General features: G+C 51.7%; 1 protein-coding gene across 1 annotated transcript in view; it reads right to left on the reverse strand.

The window, feature by feature from the left end:
* LOC116957557 (glycine receptor subunit alphaZ1-like) overlaps nt 1-17464 on the reverse strand; it is a 49361-nt gene extending 31897 nt beyond the window's left edge. The window contains exons 1-3 of the mRNA XM_076056541.1: nt 16809-17464; nt 8071-8168; nt 5446-5513 (exon numbers count right to left, since the gene is read on the reverse strand). Coding sequence (XP_075912656.1) covers nt 5446-5513; nt 8071-8168; nt 16809-16858 — 216 coding nt within the window. The 5' untranslated portion in view covers nt 16859-17464. The remainder of the gene's footprint in view (nt 1-5445; nt 5514-8070; nt 8169-16808) is intronic.
* Nucleotides 17465-24593: the final 7129 nt, after the last annotated feature.

Here is a 24593-nt window from a genome sequence, read left to right on the forward strand (position 1 = left end):
AGTTGTGTAGGTAGTGAGTGATAATTGTGTAGGTAGTGAGTGATAGTTGTAGGTAGTGAGTGAAAGTTTTGTAGGTAGTGAGTGATAGTTATGTCGGTAGTGAGTGATAGTTGTGTAGGTAGTGAGTGATAGTTGTGTAGGTAGTGAGTGATAGTTGTGTAGGTAGTGAGTGATAATTGTGTAGGTAGTGAGTGATAGTTGTAGGTAGTGAGTGAAAGTTTTGTAGGTAGTGAGTGATAGTTATGTCGGTAGTGAGTGATAGTTATGTAGGTAGTGAGTGATAGTTGTGTAGGTAGTGAGTGATAGTTGTGTAGGTAGTGAGTGATAGTTGTAGGTAGTGAGTGATAGTTGTGTAGGTAGTGAGTGATAGTTGTGTAGGTAGTGAGTGATAGTTATGTCGGTAGTGAGTGATAGTTGTGTAGGTAGTTAGTGATAGTTGTGTAGGTAGTGAGTGATAGTTGAAGGTAGTGAGTGATAATTGTGTAGGTAGTGAGTGATAGTTGTAGGTAGTGAGTGATAGTTGTAGGTAGTGAGTGATAGTTGTGTAGGTAGTGAGTGATAGTTGTAGGTAGTGAGTGATAGTTGTGTAGGTAGTGAGTGATAGTTGTGTAGGTAGTGAGTGATAGTTATGTCGGTAGTGAGTGATAGTTGTGTAGGTAGTTAGTGATAGTTGTGTAGGTAGTGAGTGATAGTTGAAGGTAGTGAGTGATAATTGTGTAGGTAGTGAGTGATAGTTGTAGGTAGTGAGTGATAGTTGTAGGTAGTGAGTGATAGTTGTGTAGGTAGTGAGTGATAGTTGTAGGTAGTGAGTGATAGTTGTGTAGGTAGTGAGTGATAGTTGTGTAGGTAGTGAGTGATAGTTGTGTAGGTAGTGAGTGATAGTTTTAGGTAGTGAGTGATAGTTGTGTAGGTAGTGAGTGATAGTTGTGTAGATAGTGAGTGATAGTTGTGTAGGTAGTGAGTGATAGTTGTAGGTAGTGAGTGAAAGTTGTGTAGGTAGTGAGTGATAGTTGTAGGTAGTGAGTGATAGTTGTGTAGCTAGTGAGTGATAGTTGTGTAGGTAGTGAGTGATAGTTGTAGGTAGTGAGTGATAGTTGTAGGTAGTGAGTGATAGTTGTAGGTAGTGAGTGATAGTTGTGTAGGTAGTGAGTGATAGTTGTAGGTAATGAGTGATAGTTGTGTAGGTAGTGAGTGATAGTTGTAGGTAGTGAGTGATAGTTGTGTAGGTAGTGAGTGATAGTTGTAGGTAATGAGTGATAGTTGTGTAGGTAGTGAGTGATAGTTGTGTAGGTAGTGAGTGGTAGTTGTGTAGGTAGTGAGTGATAGTTGTGTAAGTAGTGAGTGATAGTTGTGTAGGTAGTGAGTGATAGTTGTGTAGGTAGTGAGTGATAGTTGTGTAGGTAGTGAGTGATAGTTGTGTAGGTAGTGAGTGATAGTTGTGTAGGTAGTGAGTGATAGTTGTGTAGGTAGTGAGTGATAGTTGTAGGTAGTGAGTGATAGTTGTGTAGGTAGTTAGTGATAGTTGTGTAGGTAGTGAATGATAGTTGTAGGTAGTGAGTGATAGTTGTGTAGGTAGTGAGTGATAGTTATAGGTAGTGAGTGATAGTTGTGTAGGTAGTGAGTGATAGTTGTGTAGGTAGTGAGTGATAGTTGAGTAGGTAGTGAGTGATAGTTATAGGTAGTGAGTGATAGTAGTGTAGGTAGTCAGTGATAGTTGTGTAGGTAGTGAGTGATAGTTATAGGTAGTGAGTGATAGTTATAGGTAGTGAGTGATAGTTGTGTAGGTAATTAGTGAATGTTGTGTAGGTAGTGAGTGATTGTTGTGTAGGTAGTGAGTGATAGTTGTGTAGGTAGTGAGTGATAGTTGTGTAGGTAGTGAGTGATAGTTGTAGGTAGTGAGTGATAGTTGTGTAGATAGTGAGTGATAGTTGTGTAGGTAGTGAGTGATAGTTGTGTAGGTAGTGAGTGATAGTTGTAGGTAGTGAGTGATAGTTGTGTAGGTAGTGAATGATAGTTGTAGGTAGTGAGTGATAGTTGTGTAGGTAGTGAGTGATAGTTGTGTAGGTAGTTAGTGATAGTTGTGTAGGTAGTTAGTGATAATTGTGTAGGTAGTGAGTGATAGTTGTAGGTAGTGAGTGATAGTTGTGTAGGTAGTGAGTGATAGTTGTGTAGGTAGTTAGTGATAGTTGTGTAGGTAGTGAGTGATAGTTGTGTAGGTAGTGAGTGATAGTTGTGTAGGTAGTGAGTGATAGTTATGTCGGTAGTGAGTGATAGTTGTGTAGGTAGTGAGTGATAGTTGTAGGTAGTGAGTGATAGTTGTGTAGGTAGTTAGTGATAGTTGTGTAGGTAGTGAGTGATAGTTGTAGGTAGTGAGTGATAGTTGTGTAGGTAGTGAGTGATAGTTGTGTAGGTAGTGAGTGATAGTTGTGTAGGTAGTGAGTGATAGTTGTGTAGGTAGTGAGTGATAGTTGTGTAGGTAGTGAGTGATAGGTGTGTAGTTAGTGAGTGATAGTTGTGTAGGTAGTGAGTGATAGTTGTAGGTAGTGAGTGATAGTTGTAGGTAGTGAGTGATAGTTGTGTAGGTAGTTAGTGATAGTTGTGTAGGTAGTGAGTGATAGTTGTGTAGGTAGTGAGTGATAGTTGTGTAGGTAGTTAGTGATAGTTGTGTAGGTAGTGAGTGATAGTTATGTAGGTAGTGAGTGATAGTTGTGTAGGTAGTGAGTGATAGTTGTGTAGGTAGTTAGTGATAGTTGTGTAGGTAGTTAGTGATAGTTGTGTAGGTAGTGAGTGATAGTTGTAGGTAGTGAGTGATAGTTGTGTAGGTAGTGAGTGATAGTTGTGTAGGTAGTTAGTGATAGTTGTGTAGGTAGTGAGTGATAGTTGTGTAGGTAGTGAGTGATAGTTGTGTAGGTAGTGAGTGATAGTTGTGTAGGTAGTGAGTGATAGTTATGTCGGTAGTGAGTGATAGTTGTGTAGGTAGTGAGTGATAGTTGTAGGTAGTGAGTGATAGTTGTGTAGGTAGTTAGTGATAGTTGTGTAGGTAGTGAGTGATAGTTGTAGGTAGTGAGTGATAGTTGTGTAGGTAGTGAGTGATAGTTGTGTAGGTAGTGAGTGATAGTTGTGTATGTAATGAGTGATAGTTGTAGGTAGTGAGTGATAGTTATGTCGGTAGTGAGTGATAGTTGTGTAGGTAGTGAGTGATAGTTGTAGGTAGTGAGTGATAGTTGTGTAGGTAGTTAGTGATAGTTGTGTAGGTAGTGAGTGATAGTTGCAGGTAGTGATTGATAGTTGTGTAGGTAGTGAGTGATAGTTGTGTAGGTAGTGAGTGATAGTTGTGTATGTAATGAGTGATAGTTGTAGGTAGTGAGTGATAGTTGTGTAGGTAGTGAGTTATAGTTGTGTAGGTAATGAGTGATAGTTGTGTAGGTAGTGAGTGATAGTTGTGTAGGTAGTGAGTGATAGTTGTGTAGGTAGTGAGTGATAGTTGTGTAGGTAGTGAGTGATAGTCATGTCGGTAGTGATTGATAGTTGTGTAGGTAGTTAGTGATAGTTGTGTAGGTAGTGAGTGATAGTTGTGTAGGTAGTGAGTGATAATTGTGTAGGTAGTGAGTGATAGTTGTAGGTAGTGAGTGAAAGTTTTGTAGGTAGTGAGTGATAGTTATGTCGGTAGTGAGTGATAGTTGTGTAGGTAGTGAGTGATAGTTGTGTAGGTAGTGAGTGATAGTTGTGTAGGTAGTGAGTGATAATTGTGTAGGTAGTGAGTGATAGTTGTAGGTAGTGAGTGAAAGTTTTGTAGGTAGTGAGTGATAGTTATGTCGGTAGTGAGTGATAGTTGTGTAGGTAGTGAGTGATAGTTGTGTAGGTAGTGAGTGATAGTTGTGTAGGTAGTGAGTGATAGTTGTAGGTAGTGAGTGATAGTTGTGTAGGTAGTGAGTGATAGTTATGTCGGTAGTGAGTGATAGTTGTGTAGGTAGTTAGTGATAGTTGTGTAGGTAGTGAGTGATAGTTGAAGGTAGTGAGTGATAATTGTGTAGGTAGTGAGTGATAGTTGTAGGTAGTGAGTGATAGTTGTGTAGGTAGTGAGCGATAGTTGTGTAGGTAGTGATAGTTGTAGGTAGTGAGTGATAGTTGTGTAGGTAGTGAGTGATAGTTGTGTAGGTAGTGAGTGATAGTTGTAGGTAGTGAGTGAAAGTTTTGTAGGTAGTGAGTGATAGTTATGTCGGTAGTGAGTGATAGTTGTAGGTAGTGAGTGTTAGTTGTGTAGGTAGTGAGTGATAGTTGTAGGTAGTGAGTGATAGTTGTGTAGGTAGTGAGTGATAGTTGTGTAGGTAGTGAGTGATAGTTGTGTAGGTAGTGAGTGATAGTTTTAGGTAGTGAGTGATAGTTGTGTAGGTAGTGAGTGATAGTTGTGTAGGTAGTGAGTGATAGTTGTAGGTAGTGAGTGATAGTTGTGTAGGTAGTGAGTGATTGTTATGTCGGTAGTGAGTGATAGTTGTGTAGGTAGTGAGCGATAGTTGTGTAGGTAGTGATAGTTGTAGGTAGTGAGTGATAGTTGTGTAGGTAGTGAGTGATAGTTGTGTAGGTAGTGAGTGATAGTTGTAGGTAGTGAGTGATAGTTGTAGGTAGTGAGTGATAGTTGTGTAGGTAGTGAGTGATAGTTGTGTAGGTAGTGAGTGATAGTTGTGTAGGTAGTGAGTGATAGTTGTAGGTAGTGAGTGATAGTTGTGTAGGTAGTGAGTGATAGTTGTGTAGGTAGTGAGTGATAGTTGTGTAGGTAGTGAGTGATAGTTGTGTAGGTAGTGAGTGATAGTTGTAGGTAGTGAGTGATAGTTGTGTAGATAGTGAGTGATAGTTGTAGGTAGTGAGTGATAGTTGTGTAGGTAGTGAGTGATAGTTGTGTAGGTAGTGAGTGATAGTTGTGTAGGTAGTTAGTGATAGTTGTGTAGGTAGTGAGTGATAGTTGTGTAGGTAGTGAGTGATAGTTGTGTAGGTAGTGAGTGATAGTTGTGTAGATAGTGAGTGATAGTTGTAGGTAGTGAGTGATAGTTGTGTAGGTAGTGAGTGATAGTTGTAGGTAGTGAGTGATAGTTGTAGTTAGTGAGTGATAGTTGTAGGTAGTGAGTGATAATTGTGTAGGTAGTGAGTGATAGTTGTGTAGGTAGTGAGTGATAGTTGTGTAGGTAGTGAGTGATAGTTGTAGGTAGTGAGTGATAGTTGTGTAGGTAGTTAGTGATAGTTGTGTAGGTAGTGAGTGATAGTTGTAGGTAGTGAGTGATAGTTGTAGGTAGTGAGTGATAGTTGTGTAGGTAGTGAGTGATAGTTGTGTAGGTAGTGAGTGATAGTTGTAGGTAGTGAATGATAGTTGTGTAGGTAGTGAGTGATAGTTGTAGGTAGTGAGTGATAGTAGTAGGTAGTGAGTGAAAGTGGTGGACGTGGTCGAATCACCATGGTGGACTCCTGGATATCACTGAAGCTCTTGAGGTAGATGCTGATATTCACCACCACAGGATCGCCTGTGGGGGTAGACATTGTCATGAGTAACCTCTGTTAGTCGACATCGAATGTGGGTTCAATCTCAGACACTGAGAGATGTTGTCTACCTCGCCCCGTACACGGGAGGTCGTGGGTTCAATCCCAGACACTGAGAGATGTTGACTACTGCGCCTGGTACACGGGAGTCCGTGGGTTCAATTCCAGACCCTGAGAGAGGTTGACTACGTCGCCTGGTACGCAGGAGGTCGTGGGTTCAATCCCAGACACTGAGACATGTTGACTACCTCGCCTGGTACACGGGAGGTCGTGGGTTCAATCCCAGACAATGAGAGATGTTGACTACCTAGCCAGGTACACAGGAGGTCGTGGGTTCAATTCCAGACCCTGCGAGTTGTTGACTACCTCGCCTGGTACACAGGAGGTCGTGGGTTCAATCACAGTCACTGAGAGATGTTGACTACATCGCCTGATACACGGGAGGTCGTGGGTTTTAATCCCAGATGCTGAGAGATGTTGACAACCTCGCCTGGTACCCAGGAGGTCGAAGGTTCAATCCCAGACACTGAGAGATGTTGACTACCTCGCCTGGTACGCAGTAGGTCGTGGTTTCAATCCCAGACACTGAGAGATGTTGACTACCTCGCCTGGAACGCAGGAGGTCGTCGGTTCAATCACAGACACTGAGAGATGTTGACTACCTCGCCTGGTACACAGTAGGTCGTGGGTTCAATCCCAGACCCTGAGAGATGTTGACTACCTCGACTGGTATACAGGAGGTCATGGGTTAAATCCCTGACCCTGAGAGATGTTGACTACTTCGCCTTGTGCACAGGAGGTCGTGGGTTCAGTCCCGACTCTGATGATGCCTGCTGCTGTAGGTTTGGAGTCTGCCTCTCTCTACCATCATCACGGTGGATAGGAGAAACCCACCATCTCCTGTAGACCGGGCGAGGTAGTCAACATCTCCTAGCCACCGTGATGATGATGATAACAGTGATAGAGAGAAACCCTCCATCTCCTGTACACCAGGCGAGGTAGCCAACATCTCCTAGACACTGTGATGATGACAGGGATAGAGATAAACCCACCATCTCCTGTAGACCAGGTGAGGTAGTCAACATCTCCTAGCCATCGTGATGATGATGATGATAGAGATAAATCCACCATCTCCTGTAGACCAGGCGAGGTAGTCAACATCTCCTAGACACGGTGATGATGATGATAGTGATAGAGAGCAACCCACCATCTCCTGTACACCAGGCGAGGTAGTCAACATCTCCTAGCCACCGTGATGATGATGATGATGATTGAGAGAAACCCACCATCTCCTGTAGACCAGACGAGGTAGTCAACATCTCCTAGCCACCATGATGATGATAGAGAGAAACCCACCATCTCCTGTAGACCAGGCGAGGTAGTCAACATCTTATAGCCACCGTGATGATGATGGCAGTGGAGAGAAACCGATCATCTCCTGTACACCAAACGAGGTAATCAACATCTCCTAGCCACCGTGGTGATGATGACAGTGAGAGAGAGAAACCCACCATCTCCTGTATACCAGGCGAGGTAGTCAACATCTCATAGCCGCCGTAGACCAGGCGAGGTAGTCAACATCTCCTTGCCACCATGATGATGATTATCATAGAGAGAAACCCACCATCTCCTGTAGACCAGGCGAGGTAGTCAACATCTCCCAGCCACCATGATGATGATGATGATAGAGAGAAACCTACCATCTCTTGTACAACAGGCGAGGTAGTCAACATCTCCTAGCCACCGTGATGATGGTGATGATGATGATGATGATAGAGAGAAACCCACCATCTCCTGTAGACCAGGCGAGGTAGTCAACATCTCCTAGCCACCGTGATGATGATGATGATGACAGAGAGAAACCCACCATCTCCTGTAGACCAGTCGAGGTAGTCAACATCTCCTAGCCACCGTGATGATGATGATGATGATAGAGAGAAACCCACCATCTCCTGTAGACCAGTCGAGGTAGTCAACATCTCCTAGCCACCGTGATGATGATGATGATGATAGAGAGAAACCCACCATCTCCTGTAGGCCAGGCGAGGTAGTCAACATCTCCCAGCCACCGTGATGATGATGATGATGATAGAGAGAAACCCACCATCTCCTGTAGACCAGGCGAGGTAGTCAACATCTCATAGCAACCGTGATGATGATGATGATAGAGAGAAACCCACCATCTCCTGTAGACCTGGCGAGGTAGTCAACATCTCATAGCCACCGTGATGATGATGATGATAGATAGAAACCCACCATCTCTTGTACACCAGGCGAGGTAGTCAACATCTCCTAGCACCGTGATGATGATGATGATGATAGAGAGAAACCCACCATCTCTTGTACACCAGGCGAGGTAGTCAACATCTCCTAGCCACCGTGATGATGATGATGATAGATAGAAACCCACCATCTCCTGTATACCAGGCGAGGTAGTCAACATCTCATAGCCACCTGACCCCCACCTCACCCCCCGTGACCCCCACCCCCCGTGACTCTCCCCCCCCCTCCCCCCGTGTGCGTCACGTGGGGTGTCCTCACCTGCGAAGTTGGGACGGATGGTCTTCTTGTAGTCGCTGGTTCGCAGCAGCGAGTCCAGGATGTCCACCGACTCCATGTTCTCTCGCTGGCCACGTGACCTGCACGCGACGTTGGGTGAACGTTGGGTCAAAACACAAACGCCCGCGGACGTTGGTAAGCGGTTGGAGGCGGTGGAACAACGTTGGTGTGATGTTGGTGGCAGGTGAGGTAGTCAACATCTCTCAGTGTCTGGGATTGAACCCACGACCTCCTGTGTACCAGGCGAGGTAGTCGACATCTCTCAGTGTCCTGGATTGAACCCACGACTTCCTGTGTACGCGGCGACGTAGTCAACATCTCTCAGTGTCTGGGATTGAACCCACGACCTCCTGTGTACCAGGCGAGGTCGTCAACATCTCTCAGTGTCTGGGATTGAACCCACGACCTCCTGCGTACCAGGCAAGATAGTCGACATCTTTCAGTGTCTGGGATTGAACCCACGACGTCCTGCGTGCCAGGCGAGGTAGTCAACATCTCTCAGGGTCTGGGATTGAACCCACGAGCTCCTGCGCACCAGTCGAGGTAGTCAACATCTCTCAGTGTCTGGGATTGAACCCACGACCTCCTGTGTACAAGGCGAGGTAGTCAACATCTCTCAGTGTCTGGGATTGAACCCACGACCTCCTGTGTACCAGGCGAGGTAGGCAACATCTTCTCATTATCTTTGATTGAACCCACGACCTCCTGCGTACCAGGCGAGGTAGTCAACGTCTCTCAGTGTCTGGGATTTAACCCACGACCTCCTGCGTACCAGGCGAGGTAGTTAACATCTCTCAGTGTCTGGGATTGAACGCACGACCTCCTGCGTACCAGGCGAGGTAGTCAATATCTCTCAGTGTCTGGGATTTAACCCACGACCTCATCCGTACCACGCGAGGTAGTCAACATCTCTTAGTGTCTGTGATTGAACCCACGACCTCATCCGTACCAGGCGAGGTACTCAACATCTCTCAGTGTCTGTGATTGAACCCACGAACTCCTGTGTACCAGGCGAGGTAGTCAACATTTCTCAGTGTCTGTGATTGAACCCACGACCTCCTGCGTACCAAGCGAGGTAGTCAACATCTATCAGTGTCTGGGATTGAACCCACGACCTCCTGTGCACCAGGCGACGTAGTCAACATCTTCTCAGTATCTTTGATTGAACCCACGACCTCCTGCGTACCAGGCGAGGTAGTCAACATCTCTCAGTGTCTGGGATTGAACCCACGACCTCCTGCGTACCAGGCGAGGTAGTAAACATCTCTCCGTGTCTGGGATTGAACGCACGACCTCCTGCGTACCAGGCGAGGTAATCAACATCTCTCAGTGTCTGGGATTGAACCCACTACCTCCTGCGTACCAGGCGAGGTTGTCAACATCTCCTCGACCTCCGTGACGCACTCAACATCCTGAACCTGCCTCCTCTAGGTCGGCTCAGCCTCAAATGAGTACCTGGTTGCGGTATGTCATAAAAGTTCGCCAAAAGGGAGACAAAGGCGGCCGGGCGTGGCTGGAGCTTGCCATACTACACACCAGGCGAGGTAGTCAACATCTCTCGGTGTCTGTGATTGAACCCACGACCTCCTGTATACCAGGCGGGGTAGTCAACATCTCTCAGTGTCTAGGATTGCACCCAAGACCTCCTGTATACCGGGGGAGGTAGTCAACATCTCTCAGTGTCTAAGATGGATCCCACGACCTCCTGTGTACCAGGCGAGGTAGTCAACATCTCTCAGTCTCTAGGAATGAACCCACGACCTCCTGTGTACCGGGCGAGGTAGTCAACATCTCTCAGTGTCTGGGATTGAACCCACGACCTCCTGCGTACCAGGCGAGGTAGTCAACATCTCTCAGGGTCTGGGATTGAACCCACGACGTCCTGCGTTCCAGGCGAGGTAGTCAACATCTACTCAGTGTCTGGGATTGAACCCACGACGTCCTGTGTACCAGGCGAGGTAGTCAACATCTCTCAGTGTCTGGGATTGAACCCACGACCTCCTGTGTACTAGGCGAGGTAGTCAACATCTTCTCAGTGTCTTTGATTGAACCCACGACCTCATTCGTACCAGGCGAGGTAGTCAACATCTCTCAGTATCTGTGATTGAACCAACGATCTCCTGCGAACCAGGCGAGGTAGTCAACATCTACTCAGTATCTGTGATTGAACCCACGACCTCCTGCGGACCAGGCGAGGTAGTCAACATCTCTCAGTGTCTGGGATTGAATCCACGACCTCCTGCGTACCAGGCGAGGTAGTCAACATCTCCTCGACCACCGCGACGCACACAACATCCTGCACCTGCCTCCCCTAGGTCGGCTCAGCCTCAAATGAGTGCCTGGTTTGCGGTGTGTCGTTAAAAGTTCGCCAAAAGGGAGACAAAGGCGGCCGGGCGTGGCTGGAGCTTGCCATACTACACACCAGGCGAGGTAGTCAACATCTCTCGGTGTCTGTGATTGAACCCACGACCTCCTGTATACCGGGGGAGGTAGTCAACATCTCTCAGTGTCTAAGATGGATCCCACGACCTCCTGTGTACCAGGCGAGGTAGTCAACATCTCTCAGTCTCTAAGAATGAACCCACGACCTACTGTGTACCAGGCGAGGTAGTCAACATCTCTCAGTATCTGTGATTGAACCAACGATCTCCTGCGAACCAGGCGAGGTAGTCAACATCTACTCAGTATCTGTGATTGAACCCACGACCTCCTGCGTACCATGCGAGGTAGTCAACATCTCCTCGACCACCGCGACGCACACAACATCCTGCACCTGCCTCCCCTAGGTCGGCTCAGCCTCAAATGAGTGCCTGGTTTGCGGTGTGTCGTTAAAAGTTCGCCAAAAGGGAGACAAAGGCGGCCGGGCGTGGCTGGAGCTTGCCACACACCACACCACACACTACATACACCTCTGTGTGTGTGTGTGTGGTGTGTGCCTAGGGTGCCTATGCCCCCCTCTCCAGCCCGCTGGAAAGCTACCTGGGTAACCTTTGCCTCTGTCCTGCCTGCGCGAGAGAAACCCAAGATGGCATCTCGATTTTCCTGATTTCTAAAAAAAATAATAATAATAATGTTTCATTGTTGTTCGTTTTAAATATCGCGGTGCAAAAATTTTTTTTTACACAAAGGCAAAAGCTCCCGACGAGGGGGCAAGTGCTGTCAGCATGTGACACCAACGCACACGCGCCCGGCCGCCTTTGTATCTCCCAACAACCCTCCCCCCCAAGGGAGCGATGTTTGCTACGCCCTTGCCAAGGGACTCATTCGATGCTGAGTCGACCCCCTCTAGAGGGAGGAACCAGGAACCGGCGTTGGGCGCTAACCGCAGCGCCACCGCTCCTCCATTGCACGCACAGAGAACAAAGCTGCACATCGCGCGTGTAGCCTCGACAGACTGTTGGGGCAAGTGCTCACACACACAGACAGCCAGCCAGACAGCCACTCACCATCACACGGACACTTAACCAACTGAGCCGCTCACTCAGCCCGCTCACTCAGCCACTCACTCACTCACTTGCTCACCCACCCAATCACTCACCTACACACTCACCTACCTACCTACTCAATAACTCACCTACCAACTCACCCGCTCACTCACTCACTCACTTGCTCACCCACCCAATCACTCACCTACATACTCACCTACCTACTCACTTACTCACCTACCGACGTACCCGCTCACTCACCCACTCACCTACTCACTCACTTGCTCACCCACCCAATCACTCACATACCCACCCACTCAACTACCTACTCGCTCACCTACCCACTCACTTGCTCACCCACCCAATCACTCACCTACACACTCACCTACCTACTCACTCACTCACCTACCAACTCACCCGCTCACTCACTCACTTACCCACTCACTTGCTCACCCCCCCAATCACTCACTAACCCACTCACCTACCAACTCACCCGCTCACTAACCCACTCACCTACCTACTCACTCGCTCACCTACCCACTCACTTGCTCACCCACCCAATCACTCACCTACCCACTCACTTACCTACTCACTCACTCACTCACCTACCAACTCACCCGCTCACTCACCCACTCACCCACTCACTCACCAACTCACTCACTTGCTCACCCACCCAATCACTCACCTACCCATCTACTCAACTACCTACTCGCTCACCTACCCACTCACTTGCCCACCCCCCCAATCACTCACTAACCCACTCACCTACCTACTCACTCACTCACTCACCTAGCAACTCACCCGCTCACTCACTCGCTCATCCACCCAATCACTCACCTACCCACCCACTCAACTACCTACTCGCTCACCTACGCACTCACTTGCTCACCCACCCAATCACTCACTAACTCACCTACCTACTCACTCACTCACCTACCAACTCACCCGCTCACTCACTCACTCACCAACTCACTCACTTGCTCACCCACCCAATCAATCACCTACCCACCCACTAAACTACCTACTCGCTCACCTACCCACTCACTTGCTCACCCACCCAATCACTCACCTACCCACTCACCTACCTATTCACTCACTCATCTTCCAACTCACCAGCTCACTCACCCACTCACTCACTCACCAACTCACTCACTTGCTCACCCACCCAATCACTCACCTACCCACTCACTCAACTACCTACTCGCTCACCTACCCACTCACTTGCTCACCCACCCAATCACCCACCTACCCACTCACCTACGTACTCACTCACTCACTCACCTACCAACTCACCCGCTCAGACATCCACTCACCCACTCACTCACTCACCTACCCACTTACTTGTTCACCTACCCAATCACTAACCTACCCATCCACTCAACTACCTACTCGCTCACCTACCCACTCACTTGCTCACCCACCCAATCACTCACTAACCCACTCACCTACCTAGTCACTCACTCACCTACCAACTCACCTGCTCACTCATCAACTCACCCACTCACTCACCGACCCACTGACCTAATCACTCACTGCTTCACCTACCAACTCACCCACTCACTCACGAACTCACTCACCTGCTCACCCACCCAATCAATCACCTACCCACCCACTCAACTACCTACTCGCTCACCTACCCACTCACTTGCTCACCCACCCAATCAATCACCTACCCAACCACTCAACTACCTACTCGCTCACCTACCCACTCATTTGCTCACCCACCCAATCACTCACTAACCCACTCACCTACTCATTCAATCACCTAACAACTCACCCGCTCACTCATCCACTCACCCACTCACTCACGAACTCACTCACTTGCCGACCCACCCAATCAATCACCTACCCACTCACCTACCTATTCACTCACTCACCTACCAACTCACCCACTCAGACATCCACTCACCCACTCACTTACCTACCCACTCGCTTGCTCACCCACCCAATCACTCACCTACCCCCCACTCAACTACCTACTCGCTCACCTACCCACTCACTTGCTCACCCACCCAATCACTCACTAACCCACTCAACTACCTACTCACTCACCTACCAACTCACCTGCTCACTCACCCACTCACTCACCTACTCACTCACTTGCTCACCCACCCAATCACTCACCTACCCACCCACTCAATTACCTACTCGCTCACCTACCCACTCACTTGCTCACCCACCCAGTCACTCACTAACCCACTCACCTACTCACTCACTCACCTAACAACTCACCCGCTCACTCATCCACTCACCCACTGACTCACCGACTTACTCACTTGCTCACCCACCCAATCACTCACGTACCCACTCACCTACCTATTCACTCACTCACCTACCAACTCACCCACTCAGACATCCACTCACCCACTCACTCACCTACCCATTCACTTGCTCACCAACCCAATCACTCACATACCTACTCACTCACTCACTCACCTACGAACTCACCCGCTCACTCATCCACTCACCCACTCACTCACCTACCCACTCACTTGCTCACCCACCCAATCAATCACCTACCCACCCACTCAACTACCTACTCGCTCACCTACCCACTCATTTTCTAACCCACCCAATCACTCACCTACCCACCCACTCAACTACCTACTCGCTCACCTACCCACTCACTTGCTCACCCACCCAATCAATCACCTACCCACCCACTCAACTACCTACTCGCTCACCTACCCACTCACTTGCTCACCCACCCAATCACTCACTAACCCACTCACCTACTCACTCACTCGCCTAACAACTCACCCGCTCACTCATCCACTAACCCACTGACTCACCTACTTACTCACTTGCTCACCCACCCAATCACTCACCTACCCACTCACCTACCTGTCCACTCACTCACCTACCAACTCACCCACTCACTAACCCACTCACCCACTCACTCACCTACTCACTCACTTGCTCACCCACCCAATCACTCACCTACCCACCCACTCAACTACCTACTCACTCACTCACCTACCAACTCACTTGCTCACCCACCCAATCACTCACTAACCCACTCACCTACTCATTCACTCACCTAACAACTTACCCGCTCACTCATCCACTCACCCACTGACTCACCTACCTACTCACTTGCTCACCCACCCAATCACTCACCTACCTACTCACCTACCTATTCACTCACTCACCTACCAACTCACCCACTCAGACATCCACTCACCCACTCACTCACCTACCCACTCACTTGCTCACCAACCCAATCACTCACCTACCCACCCACTCACCTACCTACTCGCTCACCTGCCCACTCACTTGCTCACCCACCCAATCACTCACCTACCCACTCACCTACTCACTCACGTACTAACTCACCTGCTCTCTCATCCACTCACCCACTAACTCACCTACACACTCACTTGATCACCCATCCAATCAATCACTTATCCACTCACCTACCTACTCACTCACTCACCTACCAACTCACCTGCTCACTCATCCACCCACCCAATCACTCATCCAATCAATCACCTACTCACTCTCCTACCTACTCACTCACCTACCCACTCACTTGCTCACCCACCCAATCACTCACCTAACCACTCACCTACCTACTCACCTAACCCGCTCACTCATCCACTCACCCACCGATTCACCTACCCACTCACTTGCTCACCCACCCAATCACTCACCTACCCACTTACCTACCTACTCACTCACCCACCCACCCACTCACCCACCCACTCACTCACCCACTCACGCACTCACTCACTCACCCACTCACCCACCCACTCACCCACTCACTCACTCACCCACTCATTCACCCACCCACTCACCCACCCACTCAACCACCTACCCACCCACTCACCTATCCACTCACCCACCCACTCAACCACTCACTCACCCACTCACCTATCCACTCACCCACCCACTCACTCACCCACCCACCCACCCACTCACCCACCCACCCACTCACCCACTCACCCACCCACCCACCCACTCACCCACCCACTCACCCACCCACTCACCCACTCACCCACTCACTCACCCACCCACCCACTCACTCACCCACTCATTCACTCACTCACTCACTCACCCACTCACCTACTCACTCACTCACTCACCCACCCACTCACCCACCCACTCACTCACCCACTCACCCACCCACTCACCCACCCACTCACTCACCCACCCACTCACCCACTCACCCACCCACTCACCCACCCACTCACTCACTCACCCACTCACTCACTCACCCACTCACTCACCCACTCACCCACCCACCCACTCACCCACCCACCCACTCACTCACCCACTCACTCACCCACCCACTCACCCACCCACCCACCCACTCACTCACTCACCCACTCACTCACCCACCCACTCACTCACCCACTCACTCACTCACCCACCCACTCACTCACCCACTCACTCACTCACCCACCCACTCACCCACCAACTCACCCACCCACTCACTCACTCACCCACCCACTCACCCACTCACCCACCCACCCACTCACCCACTCACTCACTCACCCACTCACCCACTCACTCACCCACCCACTCACCCACCCACCCACTCACTCACTCACCCACTCACCCACCCACTCACTCACCCACTCACTCACTCACCCACCCACTCACTCACCCACTCACTCACTCACTCACCCACCTACTCACCCACCAACTCACCCACCCACTCACTCACTCACTCACCCACCCACTCACCCACTCACCCACCCACCCACTCACCCACTCACTCACTCACCCACTCACCCACTCACCCACCCACTCACCCACCCACTCACTCACCCACCCACTCACTCACCCACTCACCCACTAACTCACCCACCCACCCACCCACTCACCCACCCACCCACTCACTCACCCACCCACTCACCCACCCACTCACCCACTCACTCACTCACCCACCCACTCACCCACCCAATCACTCACCCACCCACTCACCCACCCACTCACTCACCCACCCACTCACTCACTCACCCACCCACCCACTCACTCACCCACTCACCCACTCACTCACCCACCCACCCACCCACTCACCCACCCACTCACTCACCCACCCACTCACCCACCCACTCACCCACTCACCCACCCACCCACTCACCCACCCACTCACCCACACACCCACTCACCCACCCACTCACTCACCCACCCACTCACCCACCCACTCACCCACTCACCCACCCACCCACTCACCCACCCACTCACCCACTCACCCACCCATTCACTCACCCACCCACTCACCCACCCACCCACTCACCCACTCACCCACCCACTCACCTATCCACCCACCAGCACACAGACACTCACCTCGCTGCCAAGCCCAGGATGAGAGCCACAATCACGGGCAACATCGCCATGGTTGCCGGCAACGGCAACTCGGAGCGACTCGGGGCGACTCGGAGCAACTTGGGGCGACTAGGGGCGACTAGGGGCGACTCGGAGCAGCGTTGGGTGACTAGGGGCGACTAGGGGCGACTTGGAGCAACTTGGAGCAACTTCGGGCGACTCGGGGCGACTCGGAGCAGCTTGGGGTGACTAGGGGCGACTAGGGGCGACTCGGAGCAACTTGGGGTGACTAGCTGCGACTAGGGGCGACTCGGAGCAACTTGGAGCAACTTGGGGCGACTTGGGGCGACTCGGAGCAACTTGAGGCGACTAGCGGCGACTTGGGGCGACTCGGAGCACGGAGCAACTTGAAGAAACTCGGGGCGACTCGGGGCGACTCGGGCGACTAGGGGCGACTCGGAGAATCTTGGGGGGGGGGGGGGGGAGGTCTCAGAGCAACTGGGGGCGACTCCAAACAACCCGGAGTGACCCGGAGCGACCCGGAGCAACTCGGAGCGACCCGGAGCAACCCGGAGCGACCCAAAGCGACCTGGAGCGACCCGGAGCGACCCGGAGCGAGCCGGAGCAACCCGGAGCGACCCGGAGCGACCTGGAGCGACCCGGAGCAATCCGGAGCGACCCGGAGCAACTCAGAGCGACCCGGAGCGACCCGGAGCGACCCGGAGCGACCCGGAGCAACTTGTGGGTGGGGTGAGCGGGGGGGGGTTGGGTTGGTGGCAACTCAACGCAGCTTCGGACTGAGGCCGCACGCAACGAAGCAACCTCGCTGGCAAGCCGCTGACACCACCTCGCAGCTCGATGGAGCAACGCGCAACTCGGCGCAACCGGCAACCGGCAACCGGGCGCAACTGGTGAACTCGGAGCGACTCGGAGCGACCCGGTGCGACCAGGTGCGACTCGGAGCAACTGGGAGCAACTGGGAGCAACTGGCAACTCGGTGCAACTCGGATCAACTCGGAGGAACTTGGAGCAACTCGGAGCAACTTGGAGCAACTCGGAGCAACTGGCAACTCGGAGCAACTCGGAGCAACTTGGAGCAACTTGGAGCAACTTGGGGCAACTTGGAGCAACTGGCAAGCCGGTGCAACCCGATGCAACTCGGAGGAACTTGGAGCAACTCGGAGCAACTCGGAGCAACTTGGAGCAACCCGGTGCAACTCGGAGCAACTCGGTGCAACTGGCAACCCGGTGCAACCCGATGCAACTCCGAGCAACTCAGAGCAACTGGCAACTCGGAGCAACTCGGTGCAACTCGGAGCAACTCGGAGCAACTCGGAGCAACTTGGAGCAACCCGATGAAACTCGGAGCAACTCGGAGCAACTCGTAGCAACTCGGTGCAACTCGGAGCAACTCGGAGCAACTCGTAGCAACTCGGAGCAACTCGGTGCAACTCGGAGCAACTTGGAGCAACTCGGAGCAACTCGGTGCAACTCGGATCAACTTGGAGCAACTTGGAGCAACTTGGAGCAACCCAGTGCAACTCGGAGCAACTGGCAACTCGGAGCAACTTGGAGCAACTCGGAGCAACTCGGTGCAACTCGGAGCAACTCGGAGCAACTCGGTGCAACTCGGAGCAACTCGGTGCAACTTGGAGCAACTCGGAGCAACTTGGGGCAATTTGGAGCAACTCGGAGCAACTTGGGACAGCAACTGGCACAAACTCCTCGTACAACTTTTCTCCTGGCACTACGCGCGACTCGCCCGCTCATTATTTATGTAGCTGCCTGATGGGCGGGGCCACGAGGGTGGAGGGCGGGGCGAGCGGAGCAGGGGGCGGGGCGAGGGCATGGGGTGCAGCGTGAGTGGATCAGATGGGGGTGGGGGCGGGGCTAGTGGAGCAGGGGGCCGTGGGCGAAGGGAGCAGTGGGCGGGGCGAAGGGGATGGGGGAGGGGGCGAGTTGCACAGGAGGCGGGGCGAGTGGAGTAGGTGGGCGGGAGGTGGAGGCGGGGCGAGATGACAAGGGGGCGGGGCAAGGGGTGGGAGGGCGGGGCGAGTGGAGCAGAGGGATGGGCGGTTGGGTGGGGGTGGGGCGAGAGGAGGAGGGGGCAGGGGGTGAAGGGAGCAGTGGGCGGGGCGAGGGGATGGGGGAGGGGCGAGTGACGCAGGAGGCGGGGCGAGATGGGCAGGGGGCGGGGCAATGGGTGGGGGTGGGGCGAGTGGAGGAGGGGGGAGTTGCGAATTCAGCACGTAGCTCAATGGTGATGGTGGTGGTGATGGTGATGATGGTGGTGGTGATGGTGGTGGTGATGATGATGGTGGTGTTGATGGTGGTGGTGGTGATGGTGGTGATGATGGTGGTGATGGTGGTGGTGATGGTGGTGATGATGGTGGTGGTGTTGATGGTGGTGGTGATGGTGGTGGTGATGATGATGGTGGTGTTGATGGTGGTGGTGGTGGTGATGATGGTAGTGGTGATGGTGGTGATGGTGGTAGTGGTGATGGTAGTGGTGATGGTGATGATGGATAAAGTTGATAGTGGTGATGATGGTGATGGTGGTGGTGATGATGGTACTGGTGATGGTGGTGATGATGGTGATGGTGGTGATGGTAGTGGTGATGTGTGGTGATGGTGGTGATGATGGTAGTGGTGATGGTGGTAGTGATGATGGTGATGGATAATGTTGATAGTGGTGATGGTAGTGATGATGGTGATGGTGGTGGTGATGGTAGTGTGCTTATGACCGGCTCCAGTTTAACAGCAGAGGTCTCACTCCGAATCAGTCGAGCGGCAATATCTTTTCATCGGTTGCGTAACGCTGTGTGGAAGCTACCTGGTCTGTCGCTCCGCACTAAGCTTCCGGTCTTCTCGGCCACGGTCATTCCCTCCCTTCTCTACGCTTGCGAAACGTGGACCCCCCTAATGGAACATCTTCACCGGTTAGAAACATTTAGGCTAGCCTGCCTACGATCCATCCTGGGTTTAACCAGACTGGATTGCGTGAGGAGCTCACAAATCCTTGAAAAATCTGGGGAAGGTCCCATCGGTGAGCTCCTCCGGCAGGCAAGGCTGCGTTGGCTGGGTCATGTAGCCCGCATGCCCAGCCACCGCATGCCGAAACAGCTTTTGTTCGGCCGGATCGAGGGGGCTAAACGGGCGCGGCACGGGCTAGAGAAGAGATGGAGTGATGTGGTACAGGAGGACGTGGAGCTGAGTGGACTTGCCGATGACTGGTACCAGCGGTGTCAAGATCGGCCTCTGTGGAGGAGGCTCGTGAAGGACGCTACTGGGCAGTTGGAGGCAGTCGCCCTCCAAAAACAACGGAGGGCGGAGGAGCGACGCTCACAACAACGAGCGGAGCCCCGGGTGGCTAAAGCACAGCAGGTTGGCACAGTAGGGTGCACAGGTGGTGCATCAGCCAGTCATCTTAGTCATCTCAGTCAGTCGACCCGTGGCACCTGCTGGGTCTGCCCCGTGATCTCCTGCCAGCGGGCGTTCGACCCTTCACGTGGCCTCAAGGTGCACATAGCCTGGCACAAGCGTCGTGGTGACGTCACCGCCACTTCGTGGCGAATGGCGGTTGTTGATGGTAGTGATGATGGTGATGGTGGTGTTGACGATGGTAGTGGTGATGGTGGTGGTGGTGATGATGGTAGTGGTGATGGTGGTGGTGGTGATGATGATGATGATGGTGGTGATGGTGATGGATAGATGTAGATGGTGTTGATGGTGATGGTGGTGGTGATGATGGTGGTGGTGGTGATGATGATGATGGTGATGACGATGATGGTGATGATGATGGCGATGAACAATATTGATAGTGATGATGATGATGGTGGCTGAGGCAATGTAAACAATACCCTTTGCTCTTTCGGTAAAGTCACGTAAGAGAGAACCAAGCAAGTGAATCCGCGCAGTCACGAAAGCTTCCAATAAAAATGTAAACAATGTTAATAATGTTGATCATGTTGATGTGTTGACAGCACACCAGCACCACCACCCACTCTAAAGCCGCCACAACCCTCACATCTTTGAGACAGCTGTCGTGTCCCGTGCCAAGGACGCGACAGGCAACAGAGGCTGTTGTTATAATTATCGCCAACTCGGCAGCCCTCAACGCCTCGAATGTTTACTGCAATTACAAAAAGCGTCGTTCAGTTCAACACGAGGCAGCATTGCCTTCGCAAGTGCAGCGATCGAATGTTGTTCTACAGCACAGAGGTGTTCTGTTTTAGTTTTAGTTTTTTCCCCCGCGGGTTACGTAAGGATGTATGGGTGCATACGGTGGTTAGGAGTTGTCAACTACCTCGCCTGGTACACAGGAGGTCCGTGGGTTCAATCCCAGACCCTGACGATGCCTGCTGCTGCTGTAGATTTGGAGTTGGTGTTTCTCTCATCATCATCATCATCACGGTGGCTATGAGATGTTGACTACCTCGCCTGGTACACAGGAGGTCCGTGGGTTCAATCCCAGACCCAGACGATGCCTGCTGCTGCTGTAGATTTGGAGTCTGCGTCTCTCTCTCTCTCTCTCGTCATCATCATCACGGTGGCTATGAGATGTCAACTACCTCGCCTGGTACACAGGAGGTCCGTGGGTTCAATCCCATACCCTGACGATGCCTGCTGCTGCTGTAGATTTGGAGTCTGCGTCTCTCTCTCTCTCATCATCATCACGGTGGTTAGGAGATGTTAACTACTTCGCCTAGTACACAGGAGGTCCGTGGGTTCAATCCCAGACCCTGACGATGCCTGCTGCTGCTGTAGATTTGGAGTCTGCGTCTCTATCTCTCTCATCATCATCACGGTGGTTAGGAGATGTTAACTACCTCGCCTGGTACACAGGAGGTCAGTGGGTTCAATCCCAGACACTGAGATATGTTAACTACCTCGCCTGGTACACAGGAGGTCCGTGGGTTCAATCCCAGACCCTGACGATGCCTGCTGCTGCTGTAGATTTGGAGTTGGCGTCTCTCTCACCATCATCATCATCACGGTGGCTAGGAGATGTTAACTATCTCGTCTTGTAGACAGGAGGTCGTGGGTTTCTCTCTCTCACCATCATCATCATCACGGAGGCTATGAGATGTTGACTACCTCGCCTGGTACACAGGAGGTTCGTGGGTTCAATCCCAGACCTAGACGATGCCTGCTGCTGCTGTAGATTTGGAGTTGGTGTCTCTCTCACCATCCTCACCATCAAGGTGGTTATGAGATGTTGACTACCTCGCCTGGTACACAGCAGGTCCGTGGGTTCAATCCCAGACACTGAGAGATGTTGACTACATCGCTTGCTACACAGGAGGTCGTGGGTTCGATCCCAGACACTGAGAGATGTTGACTACCTCGCCAGGTACACAGGAGGTCGTGGGTTCAATCCCAGACACTGAGAGATGTTGACTACGTCGCTTGGTACACAGGAGATCGTGGGATCAATCCCAGACACTGGGAGATGTTGACTACCTCGCCTGGTACACAGGAGGTCGTGGGTTCAATCCCAGACACTGACGATGCCTGCTGCTGCTGTAGATTTGGAGTTGGCGTCTTTCTCACCATCATCATCATCACGGTGGCTATGAGATGTTGACTACCTCGCCTGGTACACAGGAGGTCGTGGGTTCAATCTCAGACACTGAGAGATGTTGACTACCACGCCTGGTACAGAGGAGGTCAATGGTTCAATCACAGACCCTGACGATGTCTGCTGCTGCTATATATTTGGAGTTGGCGTCTCTCTCACCATCATCATCATCATCACGGTGGCTAGGAGATTTTAACTACCTCGCCTTGTAGACAGGAGGTCGTGGGTTCAATCCCAGATTCTGAGAGATGTCAACTACCTCGCCTGGTAGAAAGGAGGTCGTAGGTTCAATCCCAGACCCTGAGAGATGTTGACTACCTCGCCTAGTACACAGGAGGTCGTGGGTTCAATCCCAGACCCTGAGAGATGTTAACTACCTCGCCTGGTACAAAGGAGGTCGTAGGTTCAATCCCAGACACTGAGAGATGCTGACTACCTCGCCTGGTACACAGGAGGTCGTGGGTTCAATCCCAGACCCTGACGATGCCTGCTGCTGTAGATTTGGAGTTGGTGTCTCTCTCACCGTCATCATCATCACGGTGGCTATGAGATGTTGACTACCTCGCCTGGTACACAGAGGTCGTGGGTTCAATCCAGAGACTGAGAGATGTTGACTACCTCGCCTGGTACGCAGGAGGTCGTGGGTTCGATCTCAGACACTGAGAAATGTTGACTACCTCGCAAGGTATACAGGAGGTCGTGGGTTCAATCACAGACACTGACAGATGTCAACTACCTCGCTTGGTACACAGGAGGTCGTGGGTTCAATCCCAGACACTGAGAGATCTTGACTACCTCGCCTGGTACGCAGGAGTTCGTGGGTTCAATCCCAGACACTGAGACACGTTGACTACCTCGCCTGGTACGCAGGAGGTCGTGGGTTCAATCCCAGACACTGAGAGATCTTGACTACCTCGCCTGGTACGCAGGAGGTCGTGGGTTCAATCCCAGACCCTGACGACGCCTGCTTCTGCAGCTGCCGCTGCTGTAGTTTCGGAGTCTGCGTCTCTCTCTCATCATCATCATCACGGTGGCTAGGAGATGTAAACTACCTCGCCTGCTACACAGGAGATCGTGGGATCAATCCCAGACACTGAGAGATGTTGACTACCTCGCCTGGTACGCAGGAGATCGTGGGATCAATCCAAGACACTGAGAGATGTTGACTACCTCGCCTGGTACGCAGGAGATCGTGGGATCAATCCAAGACACTGAGAGATGTTGACTACCTCGGCTGGTACGCAGGAGTTCGTGGGTTGAATCCCAGACCCTGAGAGATGTTGACTACCTCGCCTGGTAAGCAGGAGGTCGTGAGTTCAATCCCAGACCCTGACGATGCCTGCTGCTGCTGTAGATTTGGAGTTGGCGTCTCTCTCACCATCATCATCATCACGGTGGCTATGAGATGTTGACTACCTCGCCTGGTACGGAGGAGGTCGTGGGTTCAATCACAGACACTGAGAGATGTTAACTACCTCGCCTGGTATGCAGGAGGTCGGGGGTTCAATCCCATACCCTGAGAGATGTTGACTACCTTGCCTGGTACGCAGGAGATGGTGGGTTCAATTCCAGATACTGAGATATGTTGACTACCTCGCCTGGTACACAGGAGGTCGTGGGTTCAATCCCAGACACTGAGAGATGTTGACTACCTCGCCTGGTACGCAGGAGGTCGTGGGTTCAAACCCAGACCCTGACTATGCCTGCTGCTTCTGTAGATTTGGAGTTGGCGTCTCTCTCACCATCATCATCATCATCACGTTGGCTATGAGATGATGACTACCTCGCCAGGTAAACAGGAGGTCGTGGGTTCAATCCCAGAGACTGAGAGATGTTGACTACCTCGCCTGGGACGCAGGAGGTCGTGGGTTCAATCCCATACACTGAGAGATGTTGACTACCTCGCGTGGTACGCAGGAGTTCGTGGGTTCAATCCCAGACACTGAGAGATGTTGACTACCTCGCCTGGTACGCAGGAGGTCGTGGGTTCAATCCCATACACTGAGAGATGTTGACTACCTCGCCTGGTACGCAGGAGTTCGTGGGTTCAATCCCAGACACTGAGAGATGTTGACTACCTCGCCTGGTACGCAGGAGGTCGTGGGTTCAATCCCAGACACTGAGAGATGTTGACTATCTCGCCTGGTATACAGGAGGTCGTGGGTTCAAACACAGACACTGACAGATGTCAACTACCTCGCCTGGTACACAGGAGGTCGTGGGTT

This window comes from Petromyzon marinus, chromosome 76, assembly GCF_048934315.1.
Source record: "Petromyzon marinus isolate PM22_M1 ecotype Great Lakes invasive population chromosome 76, UKy_Petmar_22M1.pri1.0, whole genome shotgun sequence".
Lineage (NCBI taxonomy): Eukaryota > Metazoa > Chordata > Hyperoartia > Petromyzontiformes > Petromyzontidae > Petromyzon > Petromyzon marinus.